The sequence below is a fragment of the Pristiophorus japonicus genome, chromosome 16 (genome assembly GCF_044704955.1).
Source record: "Pristiophorus japonicus isolate sPriJap1 chromosome 16, sPriJap1.hap1, whole genome shotgun sequence".
In the NCBI taxonomy this organism is placed as follows: domain Eukaryota; kingdom Metazoa; phylum Chordata; class Chondrichthyes; family Pristiophoridae; genus Pristiophorus; species Pristiophorus japonicus.
Window position 1 is genome coordinate 94,252,111 of NC_091992.1, and position 18,834 is coordinate 94,270,944.

Here is an 18,834-nt window from a genome sequence, read left to right on the forward strand (position 1 = left end):
CACCTTTTAGGCAGTGCATTCCAGATCATAACCACTCACTGTGTAAAAATAAATCTCATCTCGGCTCTGGTGCTTTTGCCAATGAACTTTCCCTAAATTGACACGTACTGTTAACTCTCCTTAGGTTGGTTCTATAAAACAGAGTGGTGGACCACTTCACCAGGGCAAGGGGTGGGAGAGAAAGCTGGGAGGTTACAGACCAGCCTATCTCTTGAAGTTCATCATGGAATATTGACAGTGATAATGAAGAAGTGATGCAGATAATCTAGCCTTCATGGCTGAAGGAGGGAGTCTAGTGTTGGGAGGTAAATCCTAATGATAGGGGGAACATAAACAAATACATTTTAAAAGGGGAAAATGTTTTATTTGCTTTTTACATTTTGTGGGAAGCAATGGCACAGCCATGCCTATATACAGCCTATATTGTTGCAGACCGGTGCTTGTGTGTTAACATTTCCTTTCATCTGAGAAATCTAACGAATCATAATTTATCACAAAGCAAGAGACTGTTCCTTTGTCGAATAGCGAATCATAATGACTGTAGACTATCAGGTGGTGACAGTTCAGCTAGGTCCTGGAACTTAGCCACAGGCCAGTGCGGGCTGATCCAAACTAGCCATATCTGAAAATGTCATAACTAATGTGTTATGAGGAAGGTATTTTCATTAACACTGGAATGTGTAGCATGCAATTAAAGGACGTATAACATTACACAAGTTAGAGTGTGCAGAAAGCTGCTAATGGTATGTCAGAGGAGAAACGGCATGTACTATATTCGCACTGGAATCTATTTGCCTGCCCTGACATCTGGAAGTGTAGACTTTGTAGAGATCAGGTAAGTACAGAAGCTTAAATTCCTTTCTGTGTATTTGGGCCATTAAAACTACTAAATTATGGGATGGCTTAAACGCTGCAGGTTTCAGGCAGCAAGGCTCTGCACAAAAATTAAGCTTTTACAATAGTAACCAAATCATTATCAGAATCAAATATTGGGAAAGGACTAGTTTAAAAAGTCAGGTCATCAGTGGAAATTTCAAATGCCACCCGCTTTCTGCAAGCGGTTTATTTCTGTTACAGCTGGCAACAGGAATAAATACTTCAATTTATTCAGATTTCACACTTAGACCCCTCAAAGCTTGAATGATCCAAACTTGAAGCCAAAGTTTTTAAAAAACCTGGTCATTGGGAGAGATTGCCTAAGGCCCCAGGAAAAGGAGAAGTTACCCTCGTCCTTTATCAGGATATAAGAAAACACAGAACAAGAAAAACTCATTCAGTCTGCCTTCCAAACCCCTGGGGCCTGAACTTGGTGGCCGTACCGCTCACTGCCGCCGGCCGCCAGTGAGTTTTATGGGCGGTCTCCCCGCGGTGACATATTCCTCTAGGTCTCCCGCCGGCGGGAGGGGAGTACCGCTGGGAACCGCCCGCTGACGGCCGCTGGCGAGCAAGCCGCGTAAGTGACCTCCCGTCCGCCGAGCTGCCAGATTGGTGCGGGCGGGAATCGGTGGCAGCAGGGGGAAGGACCGCTGTGTGAAAGCAGGTCTAATCCCAATGGTAAGTAAGAAGACCTGCAAAAAAATGTTAGTGAACTTCTTTTAATTTTTTTTCCAGCCATTTATGAGTATGGTGTCCCCTGAAGGTGTTCCTGTGATTTTTAAAAGATTATTTGTGAACATTTTTATTTTTAAGTGCTCCCCTCACCTCCCTGGGCCCGACTCAGTCCTCGGCGGCACTTTGGCAAGATCGCATTTGCCGCCGAGATTGGAAGCTCCTGCCTGCTGTTGCCCAGATTCATGGCGTAAGTCGTTATTTTGCCACTGGGCGGGACTGCCATATCTTTTAGAAGAATCTTCCTGGCAAAGTACCGCCCGGTCTCTCGCAGTCCTTTGGGCGGCACTTGGGCGGGCCTTGGCTTTCACCAAGTTCAGTCCCCATGTATAATCTGCTCTAACCTGGATCCTATACCAATTAGATCATATCTTGATAATAAATTCTGCAACTACCGAATTACACCTTTACTTCCATTATTCCACAAAGAACATTTCCATGGTCCCAGTAATGCTGAAACCATTATGTTCAATTGAGTATTTCACCATTTCTGTCAATCTCTAAGGTCCTCAATCTCAATCGGAACCAAATATTCATCAAGTTCCATAGACCATATAATTTTGATAGTGCATTTTCACTAGATTACATGGGATTACATAGGATATATGGCACGGAAACAGGCCATTCGGCCCAACCAGTCCATGCTGGCGTTTATGCTCCACTTGAGCCTCCTCCTGTCCTTCCTCATCTAACTCTATCAGCATAATCCTCTATTCCCTTCTCCCTCATATGCTTGTCTAGCCTCCTCTTAAATGTATCTATACTATTCACTGCAACCACTCCCTGTGGTAACGAGTTCCACATTCTCACCACTCTTTGGATAAAGAAGTTTCTTCTGAATTCCCTTTTGGATTACTTGGTGACAATCTTATATTGATGTTATGCTCTTCCCCACAAGTGAAAACATTCTCTCTGTATCAACTCTATCAAAACCTTTCATAACTTTAAAGACCTCTATTAGGTCATCCCTCAGCCTTCTTTTTTGAAGAGAAAAGAGACCCAGCCTGTTTATCCTGTCCTGATATGTATATGCTCACATTTCTGGTATCATCCTTATAAATCTTCTCTGCACCCTTTCCAGTGCCTCTATATCCTTTTTATAATATGGCGACCAGAACTGTACGCAGTACTCTAAATGTGGCCTAACCAAGGTTCGATACAGGTTTAGTATAACTTCAGTACTTTTCAATTATAAACCCTAGTGCTTGGTTTGCTTTTTTTATGGCCTTGCTAATCTGTGTCGCAACTTATAGTGATTGGTGTATTTGTACTCCGAGATCCCTTTGTTCCTCTACCTCACCCTCCAAGTAATAAGTGACCTCCCTATTCCTCCTACCAAAATGTGTTGAAATTCATTTGCCAATTTTATGCCCATTCTGCAGGTTTATTAATGTCCTTCTGTAATTTGTTGCAGTCCTCTTCAGTATTGACTATCGCTCCCAATTTGGTGTCATCCGCAAATTTAGAAATTGTGTTTTTGATTCCAAATGTAAATTGTGATTCAGATTCAGATAGAGATTCAGATGCTGGGGTAGACCTGTGTTCATTATGTTCACTGACCAGTACAGGCCCACTACTCAGGATAAATCATGGTCGTGAGGAAGGAGGCTGAGAGGACAATCCCACATATCAGGTTCCCAGTGAATGTAGGAGTCATAATAATAATAACTTGTATTTATATAGCGCCTTTAACGTAGTAAAACATCCCAAGACGCTTCACAACAGTGTTACAGACAAACAGATAAATTTGACACTGAGCTACAGAAGAAATTAAGGCAGCTGATCAAAAACGTATTTAAAGAGGTAGGTTTTAATGAGCGTCTTAAAGGAGGAAAGAGAGGTAGAAAGGCGTAGAGGTTTAAGGAGGGAGTTCCAGAGCTTAGGGCCCAGGCAGCTGAAGGCACGTCCACCGATGGTTAAGCAGTTATAATGAGAGATGTTCAAGAGGCCAGAATTTGAGGAGCGCAGACATCTTGTGGGATTGTGAGGCTGAAAAAGATTACAGAGATAGAGAGGGGCAAGTCCATGGAGTGATTTTGTAAACAAGGATGAGAATTTTGAAATCGAGGTGTTGTTTAACTGGGAGCCAATGTAGATCTGAAAGCACAAGGGTGATGCGTGATCTTGACTTGGTGTGGGTTAGCACACGGGCTGCTGAGTTTTGGATGACTTCAAGTTTACGTAGTGTGGAATGTGGGAGGCCGGCCAGGAGTGTGTTGGAGTAGTCAAGTCTAGAGGTAACAAAGGCATGAATGAGGGTTTCAGCAGCAGAAGAGCTGAGGCAGGGGCGGAGGCGGGCAATGTTACGGAGGTGGAAAAAGACGGTTTTAGTTATACTGGGGATATGTGGCTGAAAACTCATTTCAGGGTCAAATATGACGCCTAGGTTGCGAACAGTCTTGTTCACCCTCAGATTGATGCTAGGGAGAGGGATGGAGTCAATGGTTCGGGGACATCGACAAATAGAATAGAATAGAATATCATAGACCTGATTCTGCCATCGGCTGCCTTTCAATATCAATAAATGAATGTATGAACTGTTAGCATCTGTGGTGGTGCAACACATTGATGCTTCAATGCACTATTTCCTATACTTTGAGCAGTCTTGGGTCGGGGATTCCCAAGGTGGGGATGTTAAATTTTTTCAAGGAGGCTTTGAGGGTGTCCTTGAAGCATTTACTCTGCCCTGCTGGGACTCGCCTGCCATGACGTAGCTCAGAGTAGAGCGCTTGTTTCGGAGTCTAGTATCAGGTATGCGGACAATGTTGCCCGTCCACCGGAGCTGGTCGAGCGTGGTCAATGCCTCGATGCTGAGAGAGAACGCTGACGTTGGTGCGCCTATCTTGCCAATGGATTTGCAGGATCTTGTGAAGGCAGCGTTGGTGGTACTTCTCCAGTGCTTTGAGGTGCCTACTGTACATAGTCCATGTCTCTGAGCCATATAGGAGGGCAGGTATCACTACCGCTCTGTAGACCATGAGCTTGGTGCCGGGTTTGAGATCCTGGTCTTCGAACACTCTTTTCCTCAGGCGGCCGAAGGCTGCACTGGCACACTGAAGGCAGTGTTGGACTTCATCATCGATGTCTGTCCTTGCAGATAGTAGGCTCCAAAGGTATGGGAAGTGGTCCACATTGTCCAAGGTCTCGTCATGGATCTTGATAATTGGCGAGCAGTACTGTATGGCGGGGGCAGGTTGGTGAAAAACCTTTGTCTTACTGATGTTTAATGTAAGGCTCAGACTCTCGTACACTTCAGCCAGGAGCACGCGGAAGTGAAGTGCAAACAGCAAAAGGAGTGCATGACAAATCAAGCACCCCACCCACCCGTCTCTCCAACCACCATCTGTCCCACCTGTGACAGGGTCTATAGATCCCGCATTGGTCTTATCAGTCACCTTAGAACTCATTTTAATGTGGAAGCAAGTCATCCTCGACTCCGTTGGACTGCCTAAGAAGAAGACGATCATGAAAAATTTGTGGCTGCAATTCCTCACGTTTGATGAGGCTTCTAATGAATTTTTGGTGTTTTCCCACAGGAAAGGGAAACTGAACATAATTTCACAACTGGTGCTTCTTCTGAAACCCTGTCAGTTGGCTGAAGAATGCCACTGATATAGACAGCCGAAGATCTATTTAGTTAAGGAATTACATATGACGTGGGGAGACTAAAAGAGGGGGAAACATAGATTAAGAAGAAGCAAAAACAGGGAAAATATTTTGCATTGTATCAGCTTGGTTAGTTGGTTATACTCTCACTCTGAATCAGATGGTCAGGGGTTTAAGTATGGACTTTGGCACATAATCTAAGCCGCCATTTCAGCGAAGTACTGAGGAAGCGCTACATTGCTAGAGGTGCTAACTTATAGAAACATAGAAACATAGAAAATAGGTGCAGGAATAGGCCATTCGGCCCTTCGAGCCTGCACAACCATTCAATATGATCATGGCTGATCATGCAACTTCAGTACCCCATTCCTGTTTTCTCTCCAAATCCTTGATCCTTTCAGCCGTAAGGGCCACATCTAATTCCCTTTTGAATATATCTAACAAACTGGCCTCAACAACTTTCTGTGGTAGAAAATTCCACAGGTTCACAATTCTCTGAGTGAAGAAGTTTCTCCTCCTCTCGGTCCTAAATGGCTTACCCCTTATCCTTAGACTGTGACCCCTGGTTCTGGACTTCCCCAACATCGGGAACATTCTTCCTGCATCTAACCTGTCCAATCCCGTCAGAATTTTATATGGTTCTATGAGATTCCCTCTCATTCTTCTAAATTCCAGTGAATATAAGCCTAGTCGATCCAGTCTTTCTTCATATGTCAGTCCTGCCATCATGGAAATCAGTCTGGTGAACCTTCGCTGCACTCCCTCAACAGCAAGAATATCCTTCCTCAGATTAGGAGACCAAAACTGTACACAATATTCAAGGTGTGGCCTCACCAAGGCCCTGTACAACTGCTGTAAGACCTCCCTGCTCCTATATTCAATCCTCTCGCTATGAAGGCCAACATGCCATTTGTCTTCTTCACCACCTGCTGTACCTGCATGCCAACTTTCAATGACTGATGTACCATGACATCCAGGTCTCGTTGCACCTCCCCTTTTCCTAATCTGTCACTATTCAGATAATATTCTGCCTTCATGTTTTTGCCACCAAAGTGGATAACCTTACATTTATCTACATTATACTGCATCTGCCATGCATTTGCCCACTCACCTAACCTGTCAGGTCACCCTGCTGCCTCTTAGCATCCTCCTCACAGCTCACACCGTCACCCAGCTTAGTGTCATCTGCAAACTTGGAGATATTACATTCAATTCCTTCGACTAAATCATTAATGTATATTGTAAATAGCTGGGATCCCAGCACTGAACCTTGCGGTACCCCACTAGTCACTGCATGTCATTCTGAAAAGGACCTGTTTATTCCTACTCTTTGCTTCCTGTCTGCCAACCAGTTCTCTATCCACGTCAATACTTGTTAATATAAGATGGTAAATCGAAGCACCCTGTCTGCCATTCCCAGTGGATATAAAAGATCTCATGGCACTATTTCAAGAAGAGTAAGGAATTCTCCTGGTATCCTGATCAACCAACACCACCAAAAATTGGGTACCACATTTATCGATATAACAACAATGACTGCAGTACAGAAGTAATTCACTGGAGCATTTTAAGAGATCCTGAGGATGTGAAAGGCACTATATAAGTTATTTATTTCTCTGTACATTTTAGCTCATGTTAAGTTATTAAATTAGTAGCAGCCAGTTTTCATCTGACTAAAATGTTGCAGATGTTTTAACTTTGGAGCGGAACTCTTGTCTGTAACACCCAACAATGAAACAGCAACCGGAGCACTGCTTATTTTACTGCAATATTATCCTGTTACCCACTTTTCACACCCAGTTTTATTTTGAAATTACCATTGATAAATCTAAAGAAGGCCATTTGTGTTTTGAATTGGTTCTCTGCCGTTGAATATAAAATAAATAGGCCTCATTTTATACAGATTCTGTCATGTATGTAGACCATGTATACTAACTGTATAGTCACATAAGGTGTGCCACCAGAGGGCACTACGGTGGGAGACCTGAGGGTCACCTGCATAGGTGTGCAGGGATCAGTATAAAAGGCTGCCCACCATGTTTGTGCCTCACTCTGGAGTTACAATAAATGGGACTACGGTCACAACAGCTTAAGTACAATATTAGACCTCGTGGAGTCATTCATAAGAATATTAAGAATAATAACTGCCGACGAGATTACGAACTTTCACGCAAAAATGACTAACGTTGGTGCATTAGAAAAGTTCTCAGAGGGTGAAGATTAGGAAGCCTTTATGGAGCGGCTCGACCAATATTTCGTAGCAAACAACCTGGTAGGTGATGATCCAGCCACGCTGGCAGATAAGCGCAAAGCTATCCTGTTGATCAATTGTGGGCCCCCGGTCTACGGCCTCATCAGGGACTTGCTTGCACCAGAGAAAACAACGACCAAGTCATACGAGGAGCTGAAAGTGCTAATTTGGAACCAACTCAAACCGAAGGAGAGCATCCTCACAGCCAGGCATCGATTTTATACATACCGCCGCCCCGAGGGCCAGGAAATCGCGATGTACACTGCCGACCTCAGGAGGCTGGCAGGACCATGTGAATTCGGCGCATCCCTCGCCGATGTGTTTTGGGATGTCTTCATAATTGGCATTGGTCATGAGGCCCTTCTTCACAGGCTACTGTCTGCCGAAACCACCGTCACTCTGCAGAAGGCCATCAGCATCAGCCAGGCATTCGTGACCTCAAGCTGAAGCTCCAAGCAGATGATGACTCACTCTCAGGACTCAAACCCGGCAAGTACTGTAAATAGAATGGCGCCTTTCATAGGCAGAACTGTTGAATGTGAATCTGCCCAGGGCCCCGAGTCCATTAACTCAGAGTCCGCCGAGGGGTGCAAACGTAAATCGAGTAGCACCATGCTGGCGTTGCAGAGGTAATCACAGGGCTCACCAGTGTCGGTTCAGAGACTATGTGTGCAAAGGCTGCAGCACAAAGGGCCACCTCCAGCGAATGTACAAAAGAGCTGTGACTCACCACGTGGAAGAGGAGTCAGTTGTGAATCCAGCGTGGATTACGAGGAGATGGCTAGAGAGGCAGCTCAGTCCCAGGACGAACTGTATAGAGTATATACCTGCACCACAGATTGTCCTCCAGTGATAATGGAAGTCGAGATAAATGGCATTCCAGTCTTCATGGAAGTGGACACAGGAGCGAGTCAGTCAGTAATGAGCCAGGAAAGAGGCAATGGAACGACCAAGCTGAACGACCCAAGCTGGTCCCGGTTCAGGCAAAGTTGTGCACCTACACCAAGGAACTAATATCAGTTGTTGGTAGTGCGGATGTAAGCGTATCCCATGATGGCGCGGTGCACAATTTACCATTGTGGATTGTTTCAGGTGAAATACCAACGCTATTTGGAAGAAGATGGATGGGGAAGATTAATTGGAACTGGGAAGACTTTATCCCTCCAGCGATTGACGTCCCCCGTGCTCAGAGGCAGAGCAAGCCCCCACCTTCGGTTGGACCAGGCACCGGAGAGCAGATCCGCGCAGCCCCAAAGTATAGACCGCTCATCACGACTGCGTGGCGATAATCCGGCCAAGACGACCCGAACACACTTTCCCGGTTTCAGTGGCAGGACTCCTGGGGAGGAAGATTAGATCTGAGAGCGACTTCCCAGCTTCAGTGGCAGAATCCCTGGGAAAGAAGATTGCGGCAGTCGACATCATGGATAGGGAAAAGATGGCGTCCAAACCACGAGGTGTAGCGCTAATGGAGCAACGACATGTGGTTCCACGCAAAGACGACGATTGAGGTAAAAGTAGTAAGGCCATTTTAAAGGAGGCCAGAAACCCGCCATTTTTGAATGAACTGCTTGAAATTGGTAACCAATGTAAAAGTCCAGCTGTAACGATTGAAATGTTGAGCGATGTCGGGTGCAAATTGCAATCAGCCAATGTAGCGGACGAACACCTAACGGTCGTATACAGGTCCAACAGGCTACCCAATGCTGTAGCCTGCGTCCCCGGGACCAGAACAATGTATCATAAAGTGTCCCCACAGATGACAGAAGTCGACAAGCCGCAGAGTAAACGATCCCCAGAGAACAGAGGCACTGGTAGCGATACCCTGCCACAGATCGGTTTAACATTGCAGGCACCTGATGGCATGAACCGCCATGGGCCAGAAACAGTAAACTGCGCCTATGTTCGCAGTCAGCTACCGTCACCCACCACCCCGGTGGAAAAGGCGCAGCCCACAAACCCACTCACCACCACGGCAATGCCCAAGAGCAAAGGGTCACCTGCAACGGCTCCTCCGAATGGGACTTGGACCAGCCAGGATCCTAAACTAGAGAGTGCTCGCAATGGTGCCCTCAAGGAAAGTGAGTCAGCAGTACCCTGCGAACTGCTAGACAAGACAAGGCAGCCCCACCGTCGCTTACTCGAAATGCTCACTCGCTCAGACCACTTTCCAGGGAGCAGCAGCGACAATGTGCAAACGAAAAGGACAGGGAGGTCACAGATACGTCAGCTGTCTTTGGGCCTGCCCGACACTAGGAGTAACGGCAAGAGCCCTGAGCTCCGGCAACTCGAACAAAATGAGCTCACCTCGCCCACAGAGCCACCAGACGACCTGGATCTCATCCGCCTGTGCTGGAACTAGACTGTCCTTGTGTACCTGTACTGATATACCTGTACTGATCATGTAAATGTACCACATAAAAAGAAACGCAACTGTAATCCACCCAACAAATGTACCAAAATGTAAATGTAAAACCCATGTGATGAACTTGAATGCAACTTGCATGTAACGGGCTATTAGCCTGATCTCTGTGTGGGGGGAGAATGGAGTAGTCATGGACTCACAACTAGAAATCACTGGGATCTCCACTGGCAACAAATCTCACTACCAACCCACCCAAACTAGAAGCGACCCTCCAATGGTCAACCAGGAAGAGCAAAGCCCAGGTCACCGTCAATGTATGAGTCAATTTGCATTGAAGACTTGGGGGGTAAGTGATGTCATGTATGTAGACCATGTATACTAACTGTATAGTCACATAAGGTGTACCACCAGAGGGCACTACGGTGGGAGACCTGAGGGTCACCTGCATAGGTGTGCAGGGCCCAGTATAAAAGGCTGCCCACCATGCTTGTGCCTCACTCTGGAGTTACAATAAATGGGACTAAGGTCACAATAGCTCAAGTACAATACTAGACCTCATGGAGTCATTCATAAGAGTATTAAAGACATAACAGATTCAAAATGGCTCAGATTTTATTACTGGATCATTATAGCACTGAACGTTTCTTGTGCTTTAGTACAATAACTTGCATCATATAAAACTTTTAACATGGAGAAACATCCCAAAGTGGTTCACAGAGACGTGAGGAAAATGGATGCTGAACCAAAGAAGAGATTAGTACAATGTATAAATTCACTTTAAATTATATATCTTAGAATCATAGAAATTTACAGCACGGAAGGAGACCATTCGGCCCATTGTGTCTGTGCCAGCCGGACCAGCCTAAACCCATTTTCCAGCTCTGGGTCCGTAGTCTTGTAGGTTACGGCACTTCAAGTGCACATCCAAGTACCTTTTAAATGTGGTGAGGATTTCTGCCTCTACCACCCTTTCAGACAGTGAGTTCCAGACCCCCACACATTATAATGCACATTCTGCTGCACTCAGATCCAAAGCTAGAGTTTCCACATAGTACCCGGAATTAATGGGAACATACAGTGGGTTAAGTAACATTGGGGTCAATTTTGACTTTCATTGTTGAATGGATGACTGGTGATAGTGGATCAGCTCAAAGAGTTCAATGGATAGGCAACAACAATAATGATTTGCCTTTAGTTAGCATCTTTAACGTAGTTAAAACCTCCCAATGTGCTTCACAGGAACGTAATCAGACAATAATTGACACCGAGCCAAAGATGGAGACATTAGGGAAGGTGACTAAAAGCTTTGTCAAAGAGGTAGGTTTTAAGGAGCATTTTAGAAGAGGAGGGAAAGATGGAAGGCTGTGATATGATCGCCTGATCCACTGCTGCTAGTTTTCCGCTCAATGGAGAAAATTTACCCCAGCATCTTTTAATACCATTCTTCCTCCCCAGCAATGAAAACTGGGTTTGGCAGGAGTAAAAACAAATTTGTTGATACGATATTAGCTCTACGCCAAGAAAAAAAGGTAGCTATTTTCACAAAAAAGAACAAAAAAATCAAATTGGAACTTTAATCCTTATTTGCTGCATTCTTCATCATTCAGTAACAGTAAGCATGTAGCTAAAAAAAACACAATTGTTCCAGCATTTCTCCACAAACCTGCAATAAGTGTGGCAGATCTGAGTAAAATATTTCAGTATTGTTGACCTTGAATAATTGCATTTTAAACATACCTTTTTCTGATTGGCTGCTGACAAAGATCTGTACAACTTCCTACCCTGTTTCCCAGCATTCCAGATTGTAAATGAAGACCAACGATTTAGAACTCGCTCCTCCAGGAACCTCACACGATTCTTCCAAATAGTCTCCCTAAAGAGATAAAGCAGGAATGAGTCACATCTCTGCGTACATGTTAGAGCCAGGATAATCTCCAGTGTTTGACTCTGCAAGGAGGCACATCATGGGACATGTTGATTATATTACTGTAGAAGTGTGCTATGGGAATACATTTTAACTCTGGTAATGATTCATATTCCAATAGAGACTCCACCAAAATAAATCAACATCAGTCTCTTTTTATGTATTATAGTATAAAGAATAAAAAATAAAGTTCCAAATAAATGAAATAATACAGAGAGAAAACTGGGTGACAGACCTGATGCATACTCATAGACCTTTTCCAGCATCTGGGACCGATCTAGATCTTTCTGGCCCCAAACGCTCGAGGAGATACATATTTTTTTAACATACACACAGTCATTTAGTCAAACCTACTTTTGGAAAATATTGTTTTTAGTGCCCTTTGCCAGTCAGGTGGATCAGAGGACTACTGGTTTATGTGTTCGCCTTAATATCGTAACACGGGCCAAAGGCAGACTGATTTTCCAGCAGTGCTCAATGGGTCTCTTTGTACTCGGCTCATAAACCAGGAATGTTTTGATTTATAGATCTGTTCCGAGAGTTTGGGTACCAGGAACCAGAGCTGTGAAAAATAACCTTGATCTATGTTTCTGTATGTTTTTGTGCCTTTTTTTTTTATATAACTCTATTTTTGGATTTTTGAAATTGCTTTGAAACCTTGATTTTGTTTCTATTGAGAGTCTGCCTTCTATTCAATGCATTAGGACTTCATGGACCATCATTTACAGACAATCCAAAGAGTTCTGTTCAGGCGAGGTTTAACTTTATTCGATGTAGTGGATTGACATTATTCTGGACTAACCAGATCGGCAATTGTGAACTAGATTTAAGGCAGTCGCAGACTTTTACAATGACCCTTCACTGCAGTGAAACGGCTGTGGTCAAACCAGCTTTCCGAACTATCTATGACTCAGTATATGTGCAGCCAGTGTAATTCCTACGATTATAGTAAGAGAATAATGAGGCCTTAGATGACAGGACTACAAAATATTTTATGCTGTTTATACTTGAGGTTCTTGCTAGAATGAAGCATGGATCAACAGCACAATGGTGTAAATTTAAGAGGGTAAACATTCATAAACTGTGCATGGCGATCTCACACCAGCATGTAAAATGCTCCATATGTAGATTGATTCCATGCCAGCATTGGTAAATAGGTAGTCTATCTAAATATATTGGGCTAGAAATTGCGGTCGGACGCCTCCGACCAAGTTAATTTTACGAAAGTACCTGGCGATCCCGGAGGAACGAACACTTCCACTCCGAGGCCTAGGTGTGCAGCCCAGCGCAGAGGCCCACGCATCCCAGGATCATACACACATCCTGGGATCATGTGGGCCTGGACCACCAATGAACATGGAGTATTCTCATTGATAGTAATGGTGAGTTCCGTTTGTACGAGCTCCCATTACTACCACGATTACTGTAAGAGAGTAATGAGACCTTAGATGACAGGACTACAAAATATTTTATGCTGTTTATACTTGAGGTTCTTGCTAGAATGAAGCATTGATAGACTGCCTATTTACCAATGCTGACATGGAATCAATCTATATGGTGCATTTTACATGCTGGTGTGAGATCGCCATGCACAGTTTATGAATGTTTACCCTCTTAAATTTACACCATTGTGCTGGTGATCCATGCTTCATTCTAAACACAGAAACACAAAACATAAATGTAAAAAAACACCTCACATATTTAAAATTAATTGAAATTGAATTAAATTAAATGTTTTAGAAACAAATTTACTTTGGTGACATTTAAAAAAAATCTGTTTTAATAAGGTTAAAAATAAACTTACCTTAATGGGCAGGGTTTTTAATATAAAACTTAGTGTTAAAAATTTAATTTTGCTATCTTTTCAAACTCTTATGCTGGTAAAAGCAGGCCTTAAACAGGTTTATCAGGCGTAAGAGTTTTAAGGACATTCACTGGGCAGGAGTTGGGCAAACAGCCCAAATCTCCGCCCGTGAAAGCCCATCCTGGGGATGCGTGTGATCAGATCACGCGTGCGGGTTTAGGCGCATGCATTTCGAGCGCCTAAACCTGGAACTTGCGGGGCCTCTTCAGGCATGTGCACACATTGTACATACCCAGAGAGGCCGCAATTTATGGCCCATTGTTTATTCTAAACATTTTCCTTCATCTCGGCATTGTTGGTGTTTGATTGGAAAGAAATATAATGAAATAAAAAAAATAACTTGCATTTAGATATGAACTCATCATGCCTTTAGGACATCCCAAAAAGCCTCACATTATTTTGAAGTGCAGTCACTTTAGTTATATAGATAATTGCAGAAGGTCTTGTGCACAAAGCAGGGTCTTATAAACAGTAATGAGACAAACAACCAGTTAATCTGTCTTTTTTCATGGTGTTGGTTGAGTGAAGAATGTTAACCAGAACATAGCGAGATATTCTTGCTCTGCTACATATTGTGCTGTGGGAGCTTTTAGCATCAACTTGATCAGGCAAATAGGGCCTTGGCTTAACGCGTCATCTGAAGGGTTGTGCCTTCAACAATGCAGTACTGTCTCACTACGACACTGAAGTGTTAATGCTTCAAAACGTAAAGTACTGTTTGATGCACTAGCATCATCCAAACTGTACCTTAGTAGATTTTAGCTTTGAGTATATGTGTGATTGGGAAAATGTCTAAAGTCCCACCAAAAACAACAAGAACAGCAAAGGAAACAGAAGTCACAAATTAAAAAAAAACACATAGAAAAGGTTGACTAAAGGGACAAAGCTCACAGAGCTGGACATTACTCAGGCTGAAAAGAGTAGGAGAGAAGATTAGATAAATCAATAAATAGTGGTTCGGTGACATAAATTTGAGTTTTAAAAACCTGAAGTTTGTTGGAGGAAGTGAAGACTGAGGGTAGGGAAGGAGTTCTGCAGTTTTGAGTTTGGGAAAAGAGTCTGTGTAGGAAACTGTGCAATGAACCTCGATGTCAACACAGTGAGTGAGGATGCAAGGTGTAGGAATGAAATATCTAATGTAAAATAATAAACCTTAATATAAATAAGGTTATAAAACAGTAACAATGCACTAAATCAATCTCACCAAAGAATGATTGTAGTATAACTATTCGATCTTACTGTTTAGTTTGCGGGTCAGGTTAACAAGTTCACTTTTCAGAATTGCAGATGCTCTTTGATTACATAAATAGAACACACAACCTCTCCATTGTTAATTAGTCTATTGCTCCTGCCTATCTGAGACAAAGCAATTGGCTGCAATCAGAAGTTTCCTGGATGCGGATGTCTTCAGGCAACAGTATCAAGTTTTGCAGGTGAAGCTAATCAGTTCCAGACACTGAACTGGTCAATTTCTGGTCAGTTTCATGAATTCCTATTTTAATTCTAACCAGGCGGACCACATCTGCCAAACTAGTAAAGTCGTATCCAGATGCCTTGTTGCGGTAAATGTGATACCTTTTATTTCACTAATGAATGACAATTTTCTTTCAGGACAAAAACATGAAACAATCTGATAGCTAAATTTAAAAAAAACATTCTTGTTTATTGCCATGTTATTTGCCATTTAGATTCCACTGCTCATTAAAAGGCCACTTAAGCTCTTACAGTGCGACATTATCAGTATTGCAAAGGTCAACAAATGCAAATACCTGTAGTGATAATGGGCTCAATTTTCCCCAGTGATTTGCAATGTGTTTTTGGCGCCGTCGCTTTTTTTGGCTTAAATAAAGTTTCCCCAAAGATTGTGTGCCAGCGTAACTCAATTAGTTACGATTTTTTTAGGTTTGTTTTTTTTTGCGTTATGCACCAGTTTTTGATGTCTGCGCCAGTTTTTCACAATTATGGAAGTTTGGCCAAATTGCATTTATCCGAGGACGGCGTATGTGACCACTCCCAAAAAACCTTCTGGGCACTGAAGACAAACCAGCGCACATCAAAACATCGGCGCAGAAAGACACCATTGTTTTTAGGCAAAGTTTTGGAGTCAAGGACACATAAATATGCATCATCAAGCTTAAATTTTGCCAACTGAAAACGCAGGAGATGACAGTTTCATGGAATTCTTTAGGTTTGGATTTTTTTTCAAGTGCCACGCCACCACCGAACGTCTCCAAACCGGGCTTAAGGGTCGGACTGTCGGCCGGCAGAATCGGTTCCTCGCCAGGACACAGGGGCTCGGCTTGCAAAGATGCCGGGGTGGGGGTGGGGGGGGGCTAGTGGGGAGCACTGACGTCGAACTGAAGGCATGAGAACCCTTACACTTTGCCACTATGCAGCAATAGGCATCAAATGAAGCCCGGGGGGGAGGGGGGATTTCCCAATCTAAGTAAGCCCATTGCACATGCTCAGACCTGGGTGTGCTCCATATTAAGGCGTCGACCTTGGGGAGAGAGTCAACAAAGAAGCTTGTCCTGCCTGTCATTTTGAGCTTGTTGCAAAGCTACAATTTAATTATGGGGGCAACATTGACAATGCCATACTCGTGCAAGCCTTCTGCATGATGGTGCTGCGGAGGAGACAATTGATTTGAAGTCTTCGAATGAGGAACCTCAGAGCACGAAGGGTGATGGGCAGGAGGCCTTACCCATGTTGGGTATATCGAAACAGGCATTCATACCTGCACCTGAGTGATGCGGACTGTGTCAGAAGGCTGCGTTTCCGCAAAGAAGTTGTAATTGAAATCTGTGAGTTAGTAAAAGCAGACCTGCCACCTCGAAGCATCAGGAGGACTGCTTTGTCAGTTGAAGTGAAGGTTACAGCTGTACTTTCATTCTATGCATCTGGATCGTTCTAGGCCACAACTAGGGATGTGTGCGCCATTTCTCAACATGCAACACATATCTGCACTCGGCAGGTGATTGCTGCACTATATGCCCAGAGGAATGACTACATAAAGTTCCCCATGACCACCCAGGCAATGCTTGAAAGGGCTGTGGGCTTCTCCAGGATTGCTGGCTTCCCAAACGTTGATTGTACCCTTGCGAGCACCTTTCGAGGATTCCGAGATGTACAGGAACAGAAAAGGCTTCCATTCCGTTAATGTGCAACTTGTGTGTGACGACATGCATCACATCATGTCAGTTGATGCAAGATACCTTGGGAGCACCCATGATGTGTTCATCCTACGTGAGAGCGTTATATCTGCCATGTTTCAGTAGCAGCCAGAAGGGCAGAGCTGGGGAGACAAAGGGTACGGCCTCGCCACCTTGCTCATGACGCCCCTACACGTAACCCGGATGGAAGCTGACCGGGAATACAACATGTCGCACATTGCTGCGCGCAGCTTAATAGAGAGGACCATTGGCATCTTGAAACAGCGTTTTCGATGCCTGGACCATTCCGGAGGCTACTTGCAATACTCCCCTGAGATTGTCGGTCAGTTCACTGTTGTGTGCTGCATGTTGCATAACTTAGCCATCATGAGGCAGCAGCAGCTGGTAATAGAAGACCTACCTGAGGTGATAGTGGCTGATGATGAGGAGGAAAATGCAGATGATGATGAGGAGGAGGAGGACGAGGATGAGGAAACTGCCTGAACCCGGAGCACAACGACGGAGGAGGGCAGGCCGTCATGCCCCTTTAATGATTGCTCGAGCCTTGCGCCAGCAGCTCATCCATGAACACTTTGCTGCCTGAAGGCTCAGCGGCAACTATTCCAAATGGACCATGTTTACTGTTTGGACCTGTTCCGTAATGTTGTGTTGTGTTAATGGAACAAATGATGGAAATGATTCTTGTTTACTTTAAAAAGTTGTGTTAATAATGAAACAAATAATGGAAATGATTCAGATATAATTTAAAATATATTTAATTCAAAAGTTTAACAAACATTAACTGAACTTTAATAAAAATATTCTTGTATCAAACTTTAAAGTTTTCAGTTAAGATTAGTTACAAACTTTAAGATCACTTACAAACTCTAAGATCACTTGAAAACTTTAAGATCACTTACAAACTTTTAACATAGCTTACAAAAAACTTTTAATTTGAGAACAGTTACAACAGTAATAACAATAATAATAACAACAACAACAACAGCAGCAAAGAAAGGCTGCACTCATCTCTCCTCCACCTTATTCTAAGATTGCCCGCCGCACTTGGCCTTGTTGTCTCCACCCCTGCCCGCAGGCGGTGGCACAGCGTTTCTCAGGTTGGTACCAAGTTTATTCTTTCGAACATTTCGGGTAATGCGCACTTCTTGATTGGGGAGGGGGGGGCAGGCGGTAATGTGGAAGGCCCTGCTTGGGGCTCTTCAGAGTCTGGTCTGTGGATTGAAGTGGGAGTGGCAGTTGATTCTGTCGATGGGCATGGGGTCTGGGCATGTTCCTTTATTGCAGCAGCTAACTTCAACATTCTCTCCCTCATGTGCCCCGACAGTGTGTCAACTACCTGCAACATTCTCTCCCTCACGTTCACCGACAGTGTTTCAATTACCTGCGACATTCCCTCCCTCATGTGCACCGATATTGTATCCATTACCTGAGACATTCCCTCTCTCATGTTCCCGGACAGTGTTCGCATTTCTCGTGAGAGTGTTGTTACTTCTCCCGACAGTCCTGATACCTCATCACCCAGCCCACTGATGGTGTCCAGGAGTGATCGCGTAAGGTCAATGCTCTCCGCACTCATTACCATCATCTGAACCACATCTGTTAGATCCTGCACCTCAGGAGAGTACTGTCGAGCTCTCCTTTCCCTCCTCATCCCTGGGTGTGCCTCGCTGCATCCCACTGGGACCCGCAGCCTCGGACTGTGGGAAACCATGGAATGTCCCCGCAACACTCTTACCACTCAGGAAAGGGGCTGGCACCTCAATGGGCGGCACTTGCACCTCCTCCAGAGTGAGTACAAGAGTGGGGGCTTCATCCATCTCCATCCCCTTCCCCCTCCCCCTCCCCTTCATCCCCATGCTCTTCGCCTGGAAGGTGGGACTGGAAGATCTCCTCTTCAGGCTCGTCCGCGTCCTTATCTTCTTCTGCATCGTCAAGGTTAGCCTCAAGTTCTGCAAAATATAACAGAACAGACAAATGATTAGCAGCAGAGGAGGGGGCAGGGTGGGTGGCATGAGTGGGCTCACACAGCGCAGGCAATAGGCT

The 18,834-nt window shown here is 44.3% G+C and overlaps 1 protein-coding gene across 3 annotated transcripts in view; it reads right to left on the reverse strand.

Annotated features, from left to right (window-relative positions):
* b3gntl1 (UDP-GlcNAc:betaGal beta-1,3-N-acetylglucosaminyltransferase-like 1) overlaps nucleotides 1-18,834 on the reverse strand; it is a 388,088-nt gene that overhangs the window by 49,860 nt on the left and 319,394 nt on the right. For all 3 annotated transcript variants that reach the window (XM_070858174.1, XM_070858173.1, XM_070858175.1), the window contains one exon: nucleotides 11,568-11,703. In XM_070858174.1, the coding sequence (XP_070714275.1) occupies nucleotides 11,568-11,703 (136 nt within the window). The remainder of the gene's footprint in view (nucleotides 1-11,567; nucleotides 11,704-18,834) is intronic.